Source organism: Tenrec ecaudatus, chromosome 16 (assembly GCF_050624435.1).
Source record: "Tenrec ecaudatus isolate mTenEca1 chromosome 16, mTenEca1.hap1, whole genome shotgun sequence".
Classification (NCBI taxonomy): Eukaryota; Metazoa; Chordata; class Mammalia; order Afrosoricida; family Tenrecidae; genus Tenrec; species Tenrec ecaudatus.
Window position 1 is genome coordinate 100,511,774 of NC_134545.1, and position 24,004 is coordinate 100,535,777.

General features: G+C 47.0%; 1 protein-coding gene across 1 annotated transcript in view; it reads right to left on the reverse strand.

Annotated features, from left to right (window-relative positions):
• Positions 1-24,004, reverse strand: part of SHTN1 (shootin 1) — a 110,105-nt gene that overhangs the window by 85,473 nt on the left and 628 nt on the right. The window contains exon 2 of the mRNA XM_075533594.1: positions 8,935-8,987. Within this exon, the coding sequence (XP_075389709.1) occupies positions 8,935-8,987 (53 nt within the window). The remainder of the gene's footprint in view (positions 1-8,934; positions 8,988-24,004) is intronic.

Sequence of the window (24,004 nt, forward strand, 5' to 3'; positions counted from 1 at the left end):
GGCACACTCTTGCCACAGTGGTTTCAGTGCTGAGCTGCTAAATGTACGGATGCTTTGAACCTCCCCAGTGGTTCAATGGTAGCATCCTGATGGCATAGTGGTTACTCTTTGGACTGCTAACTGCAAGGTCAGCAGTTCAAAACCACTAACCAGCTCTAAGGGAGAAAGACCAGGCTTTCTACTAATGTAAAGAATCAGTCTTGAAACCCTACCGGGGGCAGCTCTACCCTGTCCGATTGGGTTGCTAGGAGTCAGAATTAACTCAACAGCAGTGAGTTGTTTTGTTTTTGCTTTCTGAGTGGTTCCATGAAAGAAAGATGTGGCTGTCGCCTTCCTTTAAGATTTAAAGCCTCAAGAACCCTCAGGGACAGTTCTCCTCAGAATTGCTGAGTCAGACCCAGCTTGGTTTACCAGCTGCCCAGGAGACAGACCTTGTGTCTCTGCTCTCGTTCCCAGGTGCTGGGCCACTTTGGGTACATACAGGTCCCTGGGTTCAGCAGCCCAGCCACATGCTTTCAGGCCAATGCTGCAGCCGCCACCAGCAGATTCACAAGCCGGTTCCACACCCAGCTGTGTGCTCCCAGGGGTCTTCTGGGGCTCTGCTTTCTATTTTCTGCAACCGCATTATGGTAGCGCTGGCAGCCACAGAACTGACCATCTGCTGTGGCTGCTGGACTGGGGGGTGAGATCCACACATACTGCAAGTGTGGTTAACCCTTGAAACACCAAGCTCGTTGCCATCTGATCAATCCCAACTCACAGCGCCCCTGCTAGGTCACAGGAGGACTGTCCCATCAGGTCTCAAAGGCGGTCATCTTTACAGAATCCCACTGACACACATCAATCTCCCAGGGAGCAGCTGACAAAAGGGGCTCACTTACTCCACACTGGGGGAGGACAACAAAACACGAGGGCCCTCCACAGTGCATGCAGGGCTCCAAACACCCACGCAGGGGCACCCGGAACGCATCCTGTAACTTCTCTCTCACTCTGCTCACATTAGCATGGATTCTGGGCCTGTGGAGGATGAATGTCCTCTCTTCATGCCCCACAGCAGCCCCTCGTCCTCCCGCCTCCCCTTCCCCCGCCCTGCCCACGCAGCTGCGCCATTTGTACACACGGCTTCTTTTTGTGCTAGAATTGCTCATGAGGACCTTGCAATAGCAACAGATGTGCCTGGGCTCACGCCACTTCATCACAATGCCCAACGATTCGCTGGGGATCCAGGCTGGGGCAGAGCACAGCAGCGCAAGTCCTGGCTGCCTGCAGCAGGCCGGGCACCTCTCCCTCCCCAGGAGTCTCTAGCATGCCTCTGTGTATCAAGCTGTGAACCCACCAGACGCCGGGCCTGGCTGGTTCTGAAAGCCCTTCATGTAAGAAGCCCTGGCTATTTCCCAGATGTCTTCTTTGCGCCTCAACCAGGCAGGTACCTGGCTTCTGAAATATAACCAGAACTTCAAAACCCCAGCTGGTTGATTGGCAGGGGGAAGCGTTGCGCCCATGTACTGGCAACTTCCCCCTTCTGGGCTACAAACAGGTCCCTCTTAGGGGTCTTGCTTCCCCACCTGTCAGCCAGTCACCCTGAAACGTGTGCTTAGCAGAAGCACAGATAACTGGTGTGGATCCCAAGATCTCCTCATATCTGGCAGTGGGATGGCCTATGGATATTCTATGTGCCAACTCAAATAAACAAACAAAAACACGCCAAAGCCTAACCTTCCCAACTGTGTCTTCCTTCCGCCGACATCCGCATTGGTGATTATCTCCCTGGTGCACAGGGGCCATGGTGGGCTGACACGTGTACACAAGTTAGAAAGGCCCAGTTCGGGTCCGAGAAGTACTCACACATCACCGAGAAGACGATGAGGCTGCGCGGGCAAGCACGATGCAGGTGGTAGAATCAGACTGCCAACCCGCCCAGCACCTATCTTCCTTCCTGGGTTTCTTATGCCAACAAACGTCTCTCGTTCCATCCTTCAGCGGCGCACCAATTCTGCAGAGTCCCTCAGCATGCTGGGTGTAACCCCAAAGGGAGCCGGGCAGGTGCGCACCAGCTTAGACCTCTCGACAAAGACCCAGAGGGAACGAAGCCAGGAAATCAGGAAATTATTTAGTTATTTGTCAGAGTGAGCAGTGTCTGGGACACACACACACACACACACACACACACACACACACAGTGCAAGCCGTAACTCTGAGTCTGGGCAGCTCTCAACACCACACCATTTCCATTTTTCTCTCCAAGAGTTTTCTCCCTCTTCCTATCCTGTAAATGGGCGGGGAGTCCAGTCCGGGGTGGGTGGGAGTGCGATGAGAGAAGCAGAGGGCCCTATTTATTTCATACGCGGGGACCCGGCCATCCCTCCCTTCCCCCCGCCTCAACCGCGGTCAGGGTGGCTGGGACTCAGCAGCGGATTCTGGACCTCTGCACACAATGGACGGAATCGGTCCTGCCCCGGAGGACGTCCTTTCACTCCCTCTCGCTTTGGGTGTTCTTTCTTCCCCTTCCACGGTCCTTCCCTCCAATATTCACGGGCAGCAAAGGAGGCGCTGCTCCCATGGCAGGCTCCAAATTCTAGGCATTGTGTGGCAGATAAAAACACATGTCATCAGAACAGAGGTTCTCGCTCTTTGTTTCTGGGTAGATTGCTGTTAATAAGAGACTCATTTTCACTTCCAAACTGCGAAGTAATTACTTTTTCTCTGGCACGACCACTTGCCACTCTCTCTGTGTCAAAGAAACAGCGTGGATGTGGATGTATTATGCATGAACGGGCAGCATAATGGACGCCGCTCTTGCTCTTGAGAGTGGCTTCTTTATTAGTATTAATTTTAAAAATAAAACACTTGGGAACCTTTACCTCAGAGAATGACCCGAGAGGGAGACATTTTAAGGGCAGATGAGGGGGCCAAGGTGCAAAGCGTGTCGTAACAGATCGCTCCCTTCTCCGAACCTGAGTCCCGGGCAGCGTCTGCCTCATCCTCTTTTCAGCCCTTGTTCCTGGCAACCTGACAGAGCGGCCCGATGCGCCTGCCCGTCCAGCCGGGCGCCGGATGCCTCCTAATCAGCCACTTACACTTCGGGTCCTTTCAAAACGGGTGCCCAGAACAGAAGATTAAACATAACTACTTCTGACTTAAGGGCAGGCGCTCTTCTTTGAAAGTTTCTCTCTCTCTCTCCCCCTCTCTCTGTCATCCCAGGAAATGGGAACGTTTTTCCACTCAGCGTTCAGTGAGTCTGGGCCTGTCCATCCCCCCACCCGCATCCTTGGCCCCCCACCCACATAGAGAACGAAACCCCAGACAATCACAACAAAGATTCTGGGGGAGTCATCAAAGAATGTCCTCCCAAAGGAGGCACATAATTGGCTGCTTTCAAGATATAAAGTCCCCTCTTTTTCTGTACCCCAAAAAGGCTGCTTCAGGGGGGGCTCATGGAGTTCAGTGGGACAGAAGTTCCCATTTTTGTTGAGGATGTCATGTGACAGCGGGGGTGGGCAGGAAGTAGTCCTCTTCCTATAATCCGCACTCACTGGATACCAGGGTTGTTGTTTTTTAAGTTTTTACATTTTAATCCAGCCAATTTTGTGTATATGTCCTGGTATCCTAGTCAATAATCAACACAATAATAAACTGTGGGTTTAAAAGTGAGATCCATGCAAAAGAAACGGGCAGATGTTTTTGTGTAAAAAGCAAACAATGAATGGAGCTTATGGGACATGGGACAGTTGGAGAAGACCGTGGAGGGAAAAGATGGGGTGGGAGGCTGCCATGTAAGCCATGCCTTGAAGACTAATGTGAAAGAGCCGCATGGAAAAGAGGGGGAACCTCGTCTTCCATCCTCTCTCCGCCCTGCTCCCAGCTCTGGCCACCCACGCCCAGCACACGGCAACACCGGGCAACTTGACCGTGCCCTTCATGAGCAGGGGTTTCCTCCTCGGACGTGGGGCCTTCGTAGATGTTTTTCATTACACTCTTGGTACACAGAAAGTATCAAGCAGAAAAGTTCTCCCTTCAAACTAGATTTCCTTATCATCTCACTCAGACCAAGTCCCTGCTCTGAAACACTGATTAAACATCATCACCAAATGGCCAGGTTCCATTGTTGCTGAAAAGGAAGAACTGAAAAAGATGGATTTAGAAAACGGTCCATGGTCCACCTGCAAAAACCACAGCCTACCTATGCAGCCGTGGAATACAACGTATACATTACAGACGCTAGCCTACAGGTGCAGTCCTTGAATATGTTACATCGGTAGATAAATAAATTACCTCTGTATGTATCGCATAGATATAGAAAGAGTCCTGATGGCGTGGCAGAAAGGTCACCGTTTAATTCCACCAGCAGCCCCATGGGAAAAGAGATCAGGCAATCTCCTCCCAGGAAGAGTATAGCCTAGGACCCCTCCAGGTGGTCCCACTGCATCCCACAGGGCCTCTGTGAGTTAGGATCAACTCGACTTGCACACAACAACACATGCCGACAAGGAGGCTCCAGATTGAATTAAAAGATAGTGCAAATTTCCATGCATATTGCGAAGCCCCCTCATATATATAAAACTACATACGTATGAATCTTTCGGTTAAGATAGAGTTTATATTTGACTTTTAATTCTTAAATATACACTGATGGAGAGAGCAGATAAATGATCCAGAGCGTATATCCCGTTATCCGTTGTTGTCAAGTCGATGCTGACTCTGGGCGGTCCTATAGGGCAGAAAAGTACAGCCTCACATGGTTTTCAAGCCGATACGATGACAGGAGACTGCCACCTCTTTCTAGCAGGCAGCAGTTGGTGGATTTGAACAACTAAGCAGCTAAGTGCTTAATACCGTGCTGCCAGGGTGCCACAGAGAAGTCTCAAACAAACCAACCTAAAACCTTCAATGCCACCGAGTTGATTCCAACTCATAGGTATCCAATAAAGACAGGGTAAAACTAACTGTCCCTGTGGGTTTCTGGAACTGTCACTCTGTACAGCAATAGAAAGCCTCTTCTTTCTCCCAAGAGAAACTGGTTTTGAACTGCTGACCTTCTGGTCAACAGCCCAATTCACACCCACTACACCACCCACTGTGAAAAATTCAGTTCATGGGCTAACAGAGAAAGATCTGCAACTAAAGCCAGGGTAGCCTTTTAAGGGGGGAGAATTGATAAAGCTGCTAAAAACTTGACCCGCTTGGAAAGGGAGACGTGTGGTCCTAAGATCTATGCTTGAATCTATACTCTGCCACGACCTGTGTGACCTCCGGGGAAGGTCTATCAACAGACCCCTGGGGTTCTGTCTCTTTATCTGTGAAATGCGTATGACACAAGACTGGGAGGAACAGTGGGGGGAGGGAGATGGAGAGAGATAGGTGGCCGCATATGACCTGCCACATGACCTGTCACTTGAAGCTTCTCCATCAACACCTGTCCAGGGAGCAGCTGGTCTACCGCTTGCCCCGACAGAGGAAATTCCAGACAGGGCGACAACGGGCTGACCCAGAGGAGGCCATCCACTGCCTCTCCCACCAATGAGGACCATGGGCCAACAACGATCCTTAGACTGTGTGTGGTCATGTGGACAGGAGAAACGGAGGGTCTCTTTTGAATCCCCTCACCCTCCCTCCATGTGTAGAGAATTTCCCCACCTCAAAGTGACTCTGGCAAACAGAGTCTGACTTTAGACTTTGATCCTGGATGGAGGTCACTGCTGTGGCCAAGCAGCCATGTGCGTGTGCTGACCCAACTGGACAAAGCTCACCCAGCCGGACACAGGGAATCCCTCTGCCGGTGAGTGTCCTCCATCCACCCAGCCCCCGCGAAGCTGCTGTACTCACTCGGTGCTGCATAAAACATGCCCCTTAGACTTTGTGTTTCCCTCCTGGGCGACCCTGCCTTCTTCCGCCTCCCCCCACCACACACACACACACACACACGGACACACACACACAGACACACACTTTTGACATAAGATAAACAAGAGTGTAGTGAGTCTGGACAGGACAAAGCCCAGGCGGCTCCACTTTGTCTTATCCACCCACCCAGCCTCCCAGACTGCTCGCATTTCCTTGCTTCTGAGCTTCTCATTTGTAAGCAGTTATTTTTAAGATAATGTGTTAGTCTGGGTACTTTAGAGAAACAAATCAACAGAAGCTCATGTATAAGAGAGATTTTTATATAAAGGGTAAGTGCGCATCAAGAAAACATCCCAACCCAGTGCTGCCCAAGCCCACAAGTCCAACATTAACTCATAGGTCCAACACTAATCCACAAAGTCCTCCTCCATCTCACAAAACACACGCCATGATGCTGACTGCAGGAGGAAAGCCGAGTCAGTGAATGTGTAAGCATCTCAGCGTTGGCAGGGGTCTCCACACGGCTGCTCCAGCACCCAGGGCTGCATCAGGGTAAGTTCATGTGGCTTCTCCTCAGGGATGTCTTGCAGGAAGTCAGCTTTGCCAGCTAAAGCAGAGAACTGGCTAAGGCAGCTGCACCCTGGCCCGACCATCACAAAGCAAGAGACCCGAGAACTAGAAAGGCGAGGTTCACCGAGCCATTTATCTCCCTGCCCTTGAAGTAACCCCACATGTGTTGATTGGCCAGGTTGGCACAATAGACTAACTCCCTCAGATAAGTAGAACCAAATCAGAAAATCTCACTGCCCTCAAGTCCACTTGGACTCAGAGCAACCCTACAGGACAGAGGAGAGCTGGGCCCATGTTTCCAAGGCTGAACATCTTTCCAGAAGCGACTGATTGACACATCTTCCTCCAGCGAACTGGGGGGTGGGGGTGGGTAGGGGAGGTGTTCCTAGTCAAGCACTTTAACTACTTCCCATCAGAGCATGTAAAGAATTCGACCAGAAACCAGCAGCAATAAGGGATAAGATTTTTGCAAAACGGTGAGGCCATAGTCTACATAGAAAACATACAAACAGTTCACAGTCTGAGATCCTGTATAATCCTTCATTTACCAAATCCATTTTCTCTCTAATTCCATTTCCAACAGAGGGTCCGCTCAAAAAGTCCCTGCAGAAGACAGCTAAGTGACTGTCAACACCAGCAAAAACGGGTGTTTCCAGAATACTGACTATTCTACAAGCTAGCAAGGAGTAAAGGAGAACAGAAGAAGGAATTTTTTTTTTTTTACTCGCCTCGCTATCCCTTCTCTGCTGTAGCCTTCTTTCCAGATTATACGGCAGCCCTGGTGATGGAGGGGGTTCTGTGCTGGGGTGCTACCCACAGGGTCAGCAGTTGGAAACCACCAGCCACCCTCAGGGAGAATGGCGAGGCTGTCTCCTTCTGCACAGAGTTACAGCCTGGGAAACACAGGGGTGGTCCTGCCCTGGCAGAGAGCGTCCCCTCTCTCTGAGTCCACATGGGCTCCACGGTAGTGAGAAGGATCTACTACATTCATTTTTCCTCATGAATGTTAATGTTTTGAATTATTCAATCTATCAAACAACTTCAGGAGTAACTGAATTCTGGAGTTAATGTAAATTTGTTTCCGTTACTGTTGGCTTTTTTTCTATCTACAAACAATTATGCAGTTCTCTGGCCCCTCCCCACCAAGATCTCTGAGACAACAGCTGGGTGTCAAATGACTTTTTCCGAAGGAATGGAACAAATGGAGGAACGCAAGTGGATGCTTGGGTACAATTTCTAGAAACGGGACAGGTCTACCCCACATGCATGCGCTGCCTTGGTGACATGGGGAAGGCCAGGCTGCTGCTTAGCTCTCTCCGTCACTGTGTCCCAGGGTACGCTTGTCGAAGAGATAGATACTCAGCCAGGCCAATCCAGCTTTTCATTTCCTATTCAATCCCCTGACTTTTTCCCAAGAAATGAACTCTGGTGGCACAATGGGTTAAGTGCTCAGCTGCTACATGAACGGTTGGAGGTTTGAACCCAGCCCAGGGCCCTGGGGAAGAAAGACCCCGAAGATCAACTCCAAGGTCCACAAGTCCGCAGCCTGAAAAACCCTGGGTGGTTCTACTTCACCTCATAGCGTCGCTGTGGGTCGAAATCAACTCCAGGGCACCTAACAGCACTACCTTTTGTTAAATCAGGAAAAGTGATGTTGGCGTTGAGTTAGCAGAGTAGAACTGGGTCCCGTGGGATTTTCAAAAACAGCAATTTTCCAGAAGTTCAGAACCTCTTCCAAGATACTCGGGGCAAATTTGAACCACCAACCTCTCAGGGAGGAGCCAGGTGTTTGACCATGTGTACAGCCCAGGGATTCCTTTTCCTGAGTCAGTAGCCCGGTAAGTATTGCGCCTCCATGTGTCCCTTCCCTAAACTTGCAGGTGTACAAAATAAAATGTGCGCCTACACACATGCAAACTCCTAAACCAATGCTCACTAACCTTTCAAGGGCAGCAACATACAATGTGTCATGGTAGAGCATTCTTTAGCAGTTGAAAAACAAGGGTGGCCAAGCCCCTAGAATATTCACCAGGCTTCCTCAACATGATTGGGTGTGTACATGACTCAGAGATAAAGAGGCATGGGGACGTCTGGGTTATACATCAGTGACTCCCAAGAGGTTTTTGTGGAATCCAGAAGGTGCAAGTCCTCAAGCTAAATGTCTCAAACCTCCAATCCCGTCACCAGAATCTCAGATCTGACTGCTGGAAGAGGGTGTGCAACTTTTTGTGTCTTCAGTGGCCTGGCTGGTGCCTTGCTGCCATTCGCTGTGGAGTTCATCTCTCAGAGCTGCCCCCACTGGGCAGGTCTACTAGGCTTTGCCATCTGGGACCTGGAGTGGATACTCGCTTGAACCACACAGGCAAGAGAAAAAGGGGCAACCAGCCCCCCAAAACAAAGACAAACACCAACGACCTCATCCCATTTCAATGAGACCTGTGGTGGAAGAGCGCCCTGTGCCCGGTAGGCTTTTTTACACAAATAAGAAATGGAAATGAAAGAAGGGATAAAGTCAGTACAAACCGTCTCCTTTGTCTTCTGGTTCTCGGCTCTAAGGTCTTCATATTCGCCTATTGCTATAAGAAAAAAGAAAGAAAGAAAAACAATGATTACAACACGATCTTAAGTTCACTGTAGGAAAAACCTAGGGACCCAATCAACCCCAAGTTTTTGTCCCCTTGCGAGACTGGAGGGAGGGGGCAGGCGGTACAGAAGCCAGAAGGAAGGGTTCCTGATTTTAGGGGTGAGGAAGTTGGAGACCATAGGAGAGAGGAGCCCAGTGGGCTGAGTTTCAGTTCCTCCTAGATCATTACAGGCAGCGAGGACTCATGGTAAGTGGCCTAGGGTGCGGCACTTCTCCAGGCTCAGCACAGAAAGGACACAGGTGAGTCCTCCCCAGAATGCCTTGCAGCCACTATTGGCCTGGCATACTACAATCCAAGATTCGCTTTGCAACTCTGCTGCCAGTGGCTATGATGTCACGTCACTGGTATTTCAAATACCAGCAGGGTCACCCAAGCGGGTTTCAGCGAAGCTTCCAGATTTAAGACAAACTAAGAAGAAGGACCACATTTTTCATTTTTGACGGGGCGGGGGAGGGGGGAGCTGGGAAGAAAGTAACCACTGTTAACTATGAATAGCAGTGGAACCTGTGTGTTGTGCTGGAAGATGAGGTTGTCCGTCTCTCCCTTTTCTCCTCCCAACCCCCCTCGAGGTCAGAAGACACTCAGACTGAGGAAGAGCTGCCTCCTCAACTTTAACACCGTGGATGGAGCTAAGGTGTCAGGACCCGCATGTGTGTCGCTCTGTGGTACTAGAGTCCCTAGGACCACCTCGACCGCACCTAATCCCCACCCCACCCCCACCCAAACTCATAGTTACTCATTATTTGCTTTCACCAAAGCGCAAGACCTTCGTGGGTTGAGCATTCTGCTGAGAACTACCACGCCTGTGTTCAGGCACTTCAAGATCATCAACTGCCAAGCCATGACCAAGTGACCTGCCAGACGCACCCCACGAAGGTAGGCAAGTATATGTAGTACTTGGGAAAGAGTTTAGACTAGGTGGGAAACGCCAACCGTGTTCTACTTAAAATGCCAATGGCTGGAAAATCAAAGCAATGGAAACCCTCCCATCCATCCTCTATCTTCCAGTGACAGCACCACCGTGAGACAGGGCCTCAGCGGAGAAGAGGAAACGCACCCTAAATGGGGAGGAAGAGAATGCCTGGGGGACTGATGAGACTGCCTAAGGTAAGCCTACAGGGACTGCCCTCACTCTTTGAGCCAGCGATTCATCCACAAAAAGCTCCTGTTTTTTAAAAATAGTTCTTCCTGTTCTTACAATAATCTGAAAATAGATGTCAAAAATCTGAAAACAGCCCCAATAAAATTATTTTTTTTAATCTGAAAACAGTTCCAGTGTGTGTGGCTATGTATACTAGTAATATACAATTCTAACCACTGAATTAGCGAGCATCCCAGAAACAGACCATTAATATGGTAAAGCATATGCTTCGTTTCCTCGGATAGTGATTCAAAGGATTCCGGAATAACTACTGTCATAGTTCAACCAATATGCGAAAATCCTGTTCAAGTGAACAAGTGTTTATGCAAATGTTTGCTTTAGCATCATACAGCTACTGAAGTAGTAATAATGAATGGATTGTTTTATTGGATCCATGCTCCAAAGGAATCCTTTAAAATGAGACCACTCGTAACTAGCCGAATGCCTAAATATAAAGATGTAGCCCATTTGAAAATAAGTGCTAAGATTTAGCTGACAGCAAATAAAGCTCTTTGCACATCAGCTCACAGCCCCACCCTCTCCATTTACTGCGGGGGCGAAACTGGCTTTGAGTCTACAAAAACACATTTTCAAATCAACATTTCCTCGTCCTCCCCCTTTATAACATAAGGAAACAAGAACTGAGAGATCCCGAAAATACATACTCACACCATTTGGGCAGTCCCTGATCCCAAATCTTATTACAACACCCGGTGTGGTCTCAAAAAAAAAAAAGGTAAATATTTGATTGAAAGACTAACACAGTAACAGTGACTTAACCCACTATTCTTCATGACCTACTTTCCAGACATGTAAACAAACAACAGAGGCTTAGAAAGCCATGACGTCATATTGACATAAGAACTTTTTTCTATTTTAAATATCAGGTAACAATTTTTAAACTAGGTTTTTTAAACTACCAATACTATTCTTCCATTATATGGCCAATAGAATCCAGATGAAATGCTGGAGATTCCCAATTGCTGGGTCATTATGAAAGCATTCATGAAAAGCCCTTCGCCTATCCTATCTTAATAGAACCACAGAAAACATGCTTCCTTAAGACGACATGAAACTTGGAGGTGAGGGGAGATATGGGAGCCAGGTTCAGGGAAAGCAGAAAAAAAGTAAGGGATGAATTCACCACCTGGTAGTTACTGAGAAGTTGGGAATAAAAAGAAAGTAAAGAAGCAAAATATTTAATTATATTTTATATTACATTTCATTTCTTTGGAATCAAAATCCCAAACTCATTGTATTAAACCAGTGGTTCTCAACCTTCCTCATGCCGTGACCCTTTAATGCAAGTCCTCAAGTTGTGGTGACCCCCCAACCATAACATTATTTTCCTTGCTAGTTCATCACTGTCATTTTGTTACTGTTATGAAACGGGAGACCCCTGTGAGAGGGTCCATTCAACCTCCAAAGGGGTTGCAACCCACAGGTTGAGAACCACTGCATTAAACCTTAATATTTGAAATTTTGTATCACAGTGAATATATATATATAACCCCAGCCTCATAACTTAACCACAACTAATGTAACCTATTTATTTAGCTACTTTTTTTTTCTTTCTGATAATACTATAGGGTCATTAAGTATGCTGTTGCTTCAGAACTGGCTCGGCTTGTGATTGTTGGTGTTGTTGTTTCTCAAGTGAGCTTACACAATTCACAGGATTTGAGGAGTTTCCCTAAGCCTTAAATGAAATGAGAAAGAAATGACAGACCGGTATGTTACCATCTGAGAGATACCAGACCTTGCGAAACTTCCTCTCCAGGTCTCTTTCTGTACTACACCCCACATGGCACAGTGATTGAGGAAGCGCTGTCCACTCAAATCACAGTCAAATGCCCCCCACCCAAAAAGGCAGCCCTTGAAGAATAAACTTCTCAGATGAAACATGTCAGTTAATATATATATAGGCAAGCTCAAGCATTGATTGGCTGGGGCTTTGGACAGTTAGTTAACCTCTCCGTTTCCTCATCTAGAGAATGGGAGTAACGATGATCTCTGCAATATTGTTATTAAGAGTCAATGACTTCGTGTATAGGATTGCTGAGATCTATAAATGTCCAGTACATGTTCCTCCACCACTGGAAGTCCTTGAGTCGATTTCAATTCATGGTCAACCTGGAGGGCACAGAAGAACTGCCAATGTTCTCAGAGACTACTTAACGGAAACAAACGGCCACACCTTTCACCTGCAAGGCAGCCGGTGTGTTTGAACCACCAACCTTACGGTTAGCAGCCCACCACTTAACCCACTATGCCATCATGGCTCCTTCTACTCAACAGGACACCAAGTACAAAGTCAGGGCGTGGGTTGCATCAATGAATGGATCTAGCGCTTCTCTGAGGTCGAGCAATAAAGCCAAATACTAACTCGCCCCCCCCCCTTACACCTGAAGACACAAAGGCTTTGTGGTTGGTGGGCGTCACTGAGCAGGTCAACTAACAGCGGCCCCACGTACAAGGTTCTCCAGGCTCTCTGATCTTTACAGGCATGGGTCTCCAGGTCCTTGGCCCCTGGGGCCGCTGAGTGAGTATGAACTGCCAACCTTTCTCTTAGCCGAGTGCTTAGCCGCTGTGCCACCAAGAAGCCAAATCTCACAGGTAGAAACAGTGATGGTGGAACCAATCTATTGATCCCTGAAGTGCCTACTGTGTGCACAACTTGTTAAAGCACCAGACAGACCCAGGCAAAGACTAGTATCTTCACTCATCTGTCCAGACGCCCAGGCGGATGTAGCACCACGTCTCACAAAAGAGCAGGCACGTGGGCAGCAGGTGTTGAAGGGAGGAAGAATAGAAGTAAATCCTCCCACGAACAGATCACCCGAGACAACAAACCACCTTCCCCACACGAAAGGGGCCTCTTACATCATGTCACATCAGGATCGTGAATGAAAATGAAGCTTAAAATAGCCACCAAAACGTAACCAGCCACGCGTTGTCTCGTGAGAGCTTCTAATGTAACTTCTCATCTATTGAGCCTGCATCTTTGAAATCCATGGAGCCTAGAAACACCCCTTCCTAATGGAGAGCGATGACATAAATCATAAAGACCGTGTCCCATTAGGACATTATTCTCTTCCAGTACAGCCCAATGGGCCCCGCTCTCAGAGCCAGAAGTAAAAAGCGGAGAGTCATTTATCCCCCACCCCCACTCATTAATTAAAAGCATGAGAGAAGCCCGGGAAAACACTGCTGATCAAAAAACAGCAACAAAGGTGAAAGAATTCACATCTGAAAATACATCATGGCAAACCTGAAACCCACTCGTTGTTATTTAGACAGCATGACCCCGGATTAATGAATGCATGATGTTTTCCAAGTGCTCTCGGCAAACCATATGAACAGTGTCGGTTTGGCCAACAGGATGGGGCAGGCAACTGAGCACCAGGAAAAACGTGTCCGTGGCAGGACTGGAGTCTCAGTTGTGCCACAGGCGAGCCAAGACAGGATCGAGCGGCTGAAAACTCCCCACCTGTTCCTGTTCACAGATCGCACGCAGCACCCCAACATGGGTTGTAATGCATAAGCTGTCTAGCCAGCATGGTGAGCAGAGAAACCCCGAGTTCTGTTTCTACTACATTTTAGAGCACAGCTTGATGGTGTGACAGCTTTACAGCCTGAACGCTGCTCCACAGCTAAGTCTAAATAGAGCTAACGTTTGGATGCAACCATTCCAAACGGGCGAGTGTCTCCTACAGCCCAGCTGCAGGCACAGAGATGTGGGGAACGCCTTACTATCTTTAGTAAACTTAAATTTTAAGGAGTACAGATCATAGTACAATTGCAAAGACGGTCCTGCTCATCATTCCATACTCCATACACTCCCTGTTCCTGTATATCGGTTTGATCCTAGGGTTATAATCAATGAGTCACTGTTGCTACACGATGGCTAATGAAAAGTCTATATACTACATTCGTGTCTCTTTAGTTTGTCCCAAATCTCCTTTTTCTGCTCCCGGAGCTCATCCAGGATGCCTCTTGGTATTTAGGAGACATTTCTTGACTGTGCTCGCTTCTCCGGGAGTTAATGACCTCGACAGTTTTAAGGCACAGCAGTTAAGTATGTGCTAGAATAAGGCGCCCTGGTGGCACAGTGGGCAGTGGGCGGCTTCTCCATGGGGGAAACTGTAACAGTTACAGTCTGGGAAACCCTATGGCAGTGGTCCTCCACCTGCCTCACGCCGCGGCCCTTTCATACAGGTCCTCATGTGGTGGTGACCCCCCAACCATACAATGATTTTCGTTGCTAGTTCATCACTGTCATTTTGCTACTGTTCTGAATCCTCGTGTAATTATCTGAGCTCCAGGACGTATTTTCATTGTTACAAATTAAACATAATGAAAGCATAGTGATTCATCACAAAAACAAAATGTAATTCTATATTGTGAAATATTTATTTCTAATGATAAATCAATGAAATTTTGTCTTGAAGCATGGTGTAGCTTGGGTAACAGTCTACACACCAGGTACTCATAGGTGAGCGTAGCTGCATGTGGAGGACCCGCCTGGAGACTGATAGAGGAGCAGTGTCTTGGTTCCTAAGACCATAAGAAATGTTTTCCGATGGTCTTAGGCCACCCATGAAAGGGTTGTTTGACCCCCAAAGGGGTCTCAACTCACAGGTTGAGAACCGCTGCCCCATGGTGTGGTCTCCTTGTGCCCTACCAATCAGAACTGACCACATAGCAAAGGCTATTTTGAACACACCCCTCCACTGGAGACTGCCTGCTGTTTTCTCATGATTGCACTGGGTTAAGGGTTTGCGAGGAGGGAGACTACAGCAGTAAAGGGGCCATTTCCATCATATCCTTCCAAGGAGACCTGGTATCAACATGACTTACCACTCTTGATACTGGCCTTGATCACCTGGCTCAGGTAAGTGGTTGTTGGTTTCTCATTTGTAAAGTTGCCCTTTCCCCACGTTCTACTTGTCCTCTCTGAGGCAGTCGTTCTGTCCAGCCCACGCTTAAGGAGTAGGGAGCCATGCTCCACTTCCTTGAGGACACACTATCCACAGAAGTTATTTGAAATTATTCTGTAAAGAAAATTATTTCTCTTCTCTCTGCTTATTTCTTCAATCATTTATTTATAGCAGTATGGACTCAGGGATAATTATTTTATATGTTTGAGTTATAACCCAATACAACTCCAAGTGGTTGCTACAGCTTTGGCCACTGGCTCCTGTATCGCTATGATGTACTCCCATCACTGTGAGCTTGTGCATGGATTGACGTGAGCACTTCTGTTACCTTCTGGCACGACAAGGTGACCCAGGCTCCTCCTGTACATTTCCTGCCTCGGTCCTAGAATTGGCCCTTTCTCCAAGCTCGCTTTGTTGGAGAATGGTAATGAGAAACCAAGAGTTGGGTACTCGTTGGTGCTCACTGCAACTGTATGTCCCCATCAATATCTAAATTCAGGGCAATGCATTCAGACTGATGCTTGTGATTCAAATCCATTACCAGCAGCATTATTTTCCCTAACAAGAAATAGAAACATAGACACGGCCATCCAGAGGGCATTACACGCATTGATGTTGGCATATACAATGGAATGCCATCTTACCAGCCTCAGGAATTTAGCCCCACACGTGCTGCTACGAGGAAGAAAGACAAGGTTTTCTACTCCCATAAAAAGTTCAAGTCTCAGGGACACGGGAGAGGAGGAGGAGGTGGTGCTGACCAACCCAGGGACAGGGGAGCAACAAGTGATCCAAAATCAGTGGCAAGGAGGGTGTGAGAGGCCTGGTAGGGATTCAGCAAAGGCAAGGTAACTGAGAGAAATTACTAGAACCCAAATGAATGCTGAGCATGAGAGTGGAACAAGAGGAAAGTAAAAGGAAATACAAGAAAGAACTAGGTGACAAAGGGTATTTACAGGGGTCTAAAGACTGGAATGTACACATGCAAATATATTTATATAAGAGTGTGGGGAAACAGATCTATGTGCATATATTCATAGGTTTAGTATTAAGGCAGCAGATGGACATTGGGCCTCCACTCAAGCACTTACTCAATGCAAGAACACTTTGTTCTATTATATTGGCATTCCATGATGCACACCTTCCCTACATGATTGTTGAAGAAAAATGTATGCATAAGCAAATGTGGTGAAGAAAGCTGATGGTGCCCAGCTATCAAAAGATATAGCATCTGGGGCCTTAAAGGCTTGAAGATAAACAAGCCGCCACCTAGCTGAGAATAAAAGTCAACATAGAAGAAGGACACCAGCCTGTCTGACCATGAGGTGTAGAAGGGACCAGTTCAGTTATCAGACATCGAAGAACTAAAAATCATATCAGTGGGTGCCCACCTTCCTGATACGATCACTGAAGACAAACATGTGCATAAGCAAATGTGGTGAAGAAAGCTGATGGTTCCCGGCTATCAAAAAGATACAGTGTCTGGGGTCTTAAAGGCTTGAAGATAAACAACTGGCCATCTAGTTCAGAAGCAACAAAGCCCACATGGAAGAAACACACCAGCCTGTGTGACCACGAGCTGTCGAAGGGACCAGGTATCAAGCATCAGGGAACAAAAAATCATATCATTGTAAATGTGTGAGTGCAGAGTGGAAACTGAAAGCCCATCGGTAATAGGTGAGTGCAGAGTGGAGATTGAAAGCCCATCGGTAATGGGTGAGTGCAGAGTGGAGACTCAAAGCCTATTGGCAGTCATCGGACACCCCTTTACTGAAGGGTTGTGGGAAGGAGATGAGCCAGTCAGGGTGCAGGATAGCAAATAAAGAAACATGTAACTTTCCTCTAGTTCTTAAATACTTCCCCCCCCCCCCCCGCTTCACTATCATGATCCCAATTCTACCTTACAAATCTGGCTAGACCAGAGGATGTATATTGGTACAGATAGCAACTGGAAACACAGGGAATCCAGAACAGATGACTCCTCCAGGACCAGTGGTGAGAGTGGCGATGCCTGGAGGGTGGAGGGAACATGGGATAGAAAGGGGGAACTGATTACAATAATCTACGTATAGCCTCCTCCCTGGGGGATGGACAGAAGAGAGGGCGGTGGGGGGGGAGATGTTGGACAGTGTAACATATGACAAAATAATAACAATTTATGAAATTGAAGGGTTCATGAGGTAGGGGGGAGTGGGGGGAGGGAGGAGGAAAACAAGCAGCTGATATTAAGGACTCAGTGGAAGGCAAATGTTTTGAGAATGATGATGGCAACAAATGTACATATGCGCTTGACACAATGGATTTATCTATGGATAGTGATAAGAATTGTATGAGCTCCCAATAAAATTTTTTTAAATGATGATGGCAACATATGTACAAATGTGTTTGATACAATTAATGTATGGATTGTTATAAGAGCTGTGAGAATCCCTAATAAAATGATTTATTAAAAAAAAAAAAGTTCAAGTCTCAGAAACCCACAGGAGCAGCCCTAGCCTGTCTGATAGGGTCACTGTGAAACGGAATAGACTCAATGGCAGTGAGTTTGTTTTTGTTTGCTATGAAGTATTCTATGATGGGCATTCAGTGGGGAAAAAAAACAACATGTCCAAACACAAGCTGCTGGAAGTAGATCAACAGGTTAACAGGGAGCAGCCTAGAGTATGTGGAGCTAGAAGATACAAAGTCACCCGGGAGGTGGCCCCTCACAACTTAGATCATACGGGGTTTGTAGTCCTCCAAAAGACTGCTGCATAGAGTACAAATATGGTGTCAAACTGTCACGTGGGGTGAGTCACTAGAAAGGAAAAATGGTTCATCGGGGTGATGGTGAAAAGCACAGTGGGAGACATGAAAGGACGGAGGACATAAGTGCTTGTACTTTTGACTTTATACAGCTGTTTGGAGGGGGGGAAGGAGACCCAAATTCAAATATAATTTTGAGAGACACATTTATTTTAGGTCCTTCAGAAGATAAGGCAAATCACCCACATGAGGAGACAATTGGCCCTGAGTCATAATGATGTCCAGTGATTCACAGAAATGTGGTCATTTAAATAGGACATGGAAACCATCACAAACCAAGCCGGGTGCATCCCAGCTGCAGGTGGTCCACAGAAGTGGGGAAGGGCCCATGGTTGGAACCGCACACTATTTCTGATAGAAAAGCGGACAAAAGTGGTTTGGGGTTCAAGACAGTCAGGGTATGATTTAGGACTATGCGCCCAAGCCCTCCAAATTCGCTGCCCACAAGTCAATTCCGACTCACAGTAAGCCTACAGGGCAGAGCAGATCAGCCGCTGTGGGTTGTGGAGACTCCATCTTTAGGAAAGGAGAAAGCCCATCAGTCTCTGTGGAGCTGATGGTGGTTTTGAACTGCTAACTTTGAGGTTACCAGCCCATGGGCAACTCTTATACCATCTAGAAGCCAGACTCCATGAGGGACACAGTCAAGGAAGTACCTGAGGGCTAAAGTGCCCACCCTGGACCATCTTGAGGAATGGTACCAATCCTCTTGCAAATACAGTGCCTGAGGGCAAAGCTTTTCCACTCACCCAGTCAAAGGACAAACACAGATTTTAGGGCTCTGAGTGTGTGCTTCTCTTAAATTTTAACTTTTTAAAAGTCAGATGTATACACTTATTTCCAACACTGTAGTAAGTAATTAACACGGTGAACTGACTCACAAACACAATTCTCCACCCAGGCCACGCGTCCGTTGCCTGGAGGGCCACTCTGCTGGTATCTCTCCAGCAGGGAATCAGCACCAGGTGATTCAGATGCAGCTGGCCCGGGCCCACACTTTGAAGAATACAGGAGCAGAGTCAAGTTTGCACTTGAAATCCACAGCAACCGTGTCATTCCAAGCGACTGACTGTTCCAGACTAACTTTGAATGGAGCCACGATTGAAATCTGACCTCTTTTCCAGACCGATAGGGTCACTGGGGTGTAGTCTCTTTTATCAAAATAATGTTCAGGTGAAAAAATAGACACAAAGGTTCCAGTGTCTTTCTAGGCCCATAACACTGGAAGCATCTTTCAAGTATTACCATGGCTCTAGACATAAGGCCCGAAGTTCAAGTCCACCGGTCCCTCCAAGGGAGAAAGACAAGACTTCCCATTCTAGGGAAGATTGCCAGCTTCGGCAATCCCAAGGGGAAGTTCTGCCTCGGCTTGTGGGTCTCTATGAGTCAAAGAGTTTTGCTTCAGGAAAATGAGCTTGCTAAATCAGATGTATAAACACCATCCCAACAATCTTGGAGAAAATGAGGCTACTTTAAAAAATAAGAGAACCAACTTTCTTTAAAACCAATAATCTGACCATAGGAAATTTATTTTCTGCTGTTTATCTGGAGTTTTTTCGGTTTGTTTTTTTCCCTTTAGCACAGCTCGTCCTTTCTGTTACCTTCACCAATCACATACCCTGAGAACATAAGGACTGGTGTGGTGTCCCGCTACAGTTACCAGCCCTTCTAGCCACACTGACCACGCTGCCATCCAATTTCTTCCCCGTCACAGCTCTACCCTACAGAGCAGAATAGGGCGACCCCTGTGGTTGTCAGAGAAAGAATCAACGTGCTGGATTCATTGAAACAGGTGGACTACCAAAATTATTGCCCGGAGATACTCTTCAAAGCTAGAACTGAACCCCTGAAGTCACCTTGCAGCTAGGTACCAACTGACTCAAAAATAAATAAATACTGTATATACTCATGTATAAGCCGAGTTTTTCAGCACAAAAAAATGTGCTGAAAAACTGGGGTTCTGCTTATACACGGGTCAGTGGTACCCCAGCGGGGTGTAACATCTCGCAGGTGACTGCCATTCTCCCACTGTTCATTCAAAGCCCTGCTGACACTGCAGGGCTTTGAATGTTTGTTTACTCACATCTAACCAATCAGAGCCGTCCTATGACGTGGACGGCTTCAATTTGCAGAAGCGCTTGTAGTGATTCACTTACGCGGCAGCTGAACTAGTAAGGATGTGTCTGTGGCTGTGCTCCGTCTCTCCCCTCTGGTCTCTGTGTTAATTCACATCCTGCATTTCCCACCCTGGGCTTATACTCGAGTCAATCAGTTTTTCTGGTTTCCCAGGTAATAATTAGGTGCCTCGGCTTATACTCGGATCGGCTTATATTCGAGTATATACAGTAACCAGTGAACTTAAAACTTCACCAGCAAGTTCCAAATGACAAGCTGCAAGGCTGTTTCTAAGCTGACTGATTTAGTGAATATCTGTCGTTTGTCCTTGTCTAGCATGCTTCCTCTCTGCTGGTAGAGGCTCCCTGCTCTGCTCTGCACAGCTATTGAACCCATTGATCTTGGGAGACAACCAAGGTATCTCGCCCTCCCCCAGGCAGAGGAAGTGAGCACGTGACCCATCTCCATCCAATCGGGCACTGTTCAGGAATTTCCATGCCCGCCACACTCTCTAGGTTAGGAACTGCTCACCAGCAGGGATAAGCTCTTGGCTTTCTGTACATCTCTAATGCCTAGCACAGTTTCTGGCTATGAATATTCAGTGCATGTGGGTTGAATGAGAGGGAAAAACATGTACTTTCAATGAATACTTAAGCCAGTCTGTCATTTTCCAACCAAAGTTCTAGAAGGAGAGCAAATTGCCTGATGTTTTTGTAAGGGAATTGTCTATTTTAATGGCTAAGGAACAAAACCCAGAGTTGCCATCTCTCTACCCATTAAGGATGTCAATCAGTCCAATAAACCAAAGCCCCCCAAAAAGACAAAAGGAGAATTACCCCATTACCTCAACATCTGCTTGAGCATAAGCAATCACAGACTAGGTTTGGGTTGTTTTGTTGTTTTTTTTGGTGGTTTCTTTTTTTTAAGGGACATAATATAACTTTCTAGAAAGACATAATATAGCTAATTATACCATTCACTAGAAGGGAACATACACTGTTTTGAAGTAATTCAGAAGTGGGTGTGATTTACAAGACATAGCATCTAGGGAATGGTAAGTATAAATTAGAGATTGTTCATGTTATGACAGACTCCGTCATTACATTTCACAACTTCTGTCAAAAGCAGCCTTCTTCACCCACCCCACTGGAGGCTTCACATGAGGGAAGGCTGCCGTCAGCACTGCCACTGAGCACACACAGAAACCTTCCTCCTGAAGACCCTCCAAAGGAGCGAGCTCCAAGGCTAGACTTAAAACTCACAAAGGAAAAATCACTCTGGTGAAACCTGCATGTCCACCAAGCATGGGGAAAGCTTTCAAATCTCATCAACAGGGTATTTTTTTTTAAGATATTGTGTTTTAACTCATCAGATTGGCAAAATTTAAGAAACGTGACAGGTTGTCAAAATGAAAAAGATTGCGATTAGCCAGTGTTGACCAGTACAAGGGGACACATCATTTACTGTAGGGATATGTGCACTGGCCCAGCCATTTGGGAAAGCACTATCACATTGCCTAATATTTCCTGTGACCACGCCTATCAATCCAATAATTCCCCTCTCAGAAGCCATCCTAAACCAAAATAGCCATTGAGTGGATGCCAACTCATAGCAACCCTACAGGACAGGGTAGACCTGCACCTTTAGATTTCCCCATACTGTAATTCTTTACAGGAGTAAAAAGCCTGTCTTTCTCCCAGAATTCATCCTCAAGAGAACAATTAATCTTGTTTGGAGCACTGTGTAATGGTGTGCATACTTGCATGGGGAATGGATTCACGAACTGTCTTCTCCACTAGACAGTAAAAGATAACAGCAAAGCCAGTGTCTACATGGCTCACCACCTGTACATCCAGGGCCCAGCACATGGGTCACACACATGTCAGGTGCCCGGTGTTTGTCAAAGGAATGCGTGTTTGGTTAGAGGCAAAAGCATATCAATGAGGATAATTAACAATAATGGTTCTTATTCACATTAAATCCAAGTCATGGAACTTTCAATGTTAACAAGTAGCAAAATGTATTATCTATTTTCCAAACCTAGGCACACATGCCATCAATGGACAAAATTGACCGCAAAACTAGGCAGTCACTTTGTCCATTTTCCTACCTGAAATCCCTAGCTTTCGGGTTCATTCTACTGATCAAGCAACAATTAAATATGCCAGAAATAAATATCACAGTGTATGCGAGAGGTTGGAGATGGAGACGCGGCCCAAACAATATGATCTAATGACAAACAAATGTTTAAAAAAAGAAAATAAAAAACACTTGTGAGTTGAAGGGGGGGGGGGAATCTGAACACCTAGGGAATCAGACTAGGTATCCTAAAAGAATGTGTACCTTTTAATTAAAGCAGTTTCAAAGTCAGTTTTATTGCCTCTGATAATGTCCTTTATCAAGGAAACCTATCTTCCCAAAGTAACCATGGTCTGGTTTGTATTCAAAGGAAGCAATATAAAAGGAACCTAAACCTGGAGAAGCCCAAACCCTTTCTTTTCAGCCTTCAATCCACCCAAACTCAGGGAAGAGAACTTATTCCGAAATACAATATAAGCAATTGGGGGTTGATGTGCACTGTAATTGATCCTTGTGACTCCATGCAGACTAAAAGGTGGTGAACTTTTAAATTTTATAAATTGAGAAGTGCCCACTCATTGAAAAGTTCTGGTATCTTACAGACATGTTGGGATGGGGGGGATGGAAATCGGGTCCTAATAGAATCCAGCCACCCATTAAGGGGCCAGAGATTCCAAATCCCGTCTGTTCACAAGATGACTTTGCACCTGCGGCCTCGGGCCACTCTAGGAAGAAAGCTGGAGGTACTGGGTCGGGCAAAGAAACGAACTTGTTTCCAGTACTTTCTAGATGCCAGATAGTGCAGGAAATGCATTTGTCCATTAGATAAATGAGGAAACAAAGAGGCTGGAAGGTTAAACAACACACCCCTCCCCTCAGCCCAGGGTCACACAGCCAGTAGGAAGGCACCTGTGATTTATTCCCAAGGGACTGGAAGCCAGAAGGCTGCCCTGCAGGTAGTTATGTCATTCGTTTTCGGGTAAACGCTTAGACCTCATGGAATCACCTGATTTACGCCCCACCTCCAGACCTGGTGGCATAGTGCTCATGCATCAGGCTGAGATCCACACAGTCCACAGTTCAAAACCACCAGACGCTCCTTGTTAGAGAGACAGGTTTTTCTACTCCTGTAACCAGTTACAGTCTCGGAAACTCAAAGGGGCAGTTCTACTCTGTCCTACAAGGGTGCTATGAGTTGGCACGACACAATGGCAGTGACATCGGTTTGGTTGCCAGCCACCTATGGGGTCGCTCACTAGGAGTCGGAATTGACTCAATGGGAGTGAATGTGTTTGAGGCCATTCACATACATTTGGGAGAAGGGGGAGCTTGTCTTCCCCACCAGCGATTTAAAAACCCCAAGGAGAAGTTCTACTCCATCCTATAGGGCTGCTATGAACCGGAACGACAGCAAAGACACTGTGGTGGGTTTTGTTGCCTCTAGTGGCTGGATTATCCACTCAACGGGCACATGAGGGAGTCTCAATCAAGTTCCCTGGCTGGCCAGTTGCACGAAGAGAAATGAAAACTGGAACTGGACACCATGACTGGTCACTGGACAAGGTCCCTTCCCCTGAGGGCCATGTCTGAAGCCATTCTGAAAACTCACATGCGCCCACATGACCTGCATGGCTCCTCTCTGCCTTGGCTCATATTTTTATGGCCTCTTTGGTCAGGGATTCGGTGTGCTCAGTTCGCATTGGGTCACTAATCTGGCTTTGTTCAGAAGTGTGGAGATCTGATTGAAGCGCTTGATTGAAACAGCTACTAGCAGAAGGCTCGTCCCCACCCCAAGAAGTGTGACCTTGCCTGGGCACCACTGGAGCCCAGTGGCAAGCCTGGAACGCAGGGAGCCAGAAACGGACAGG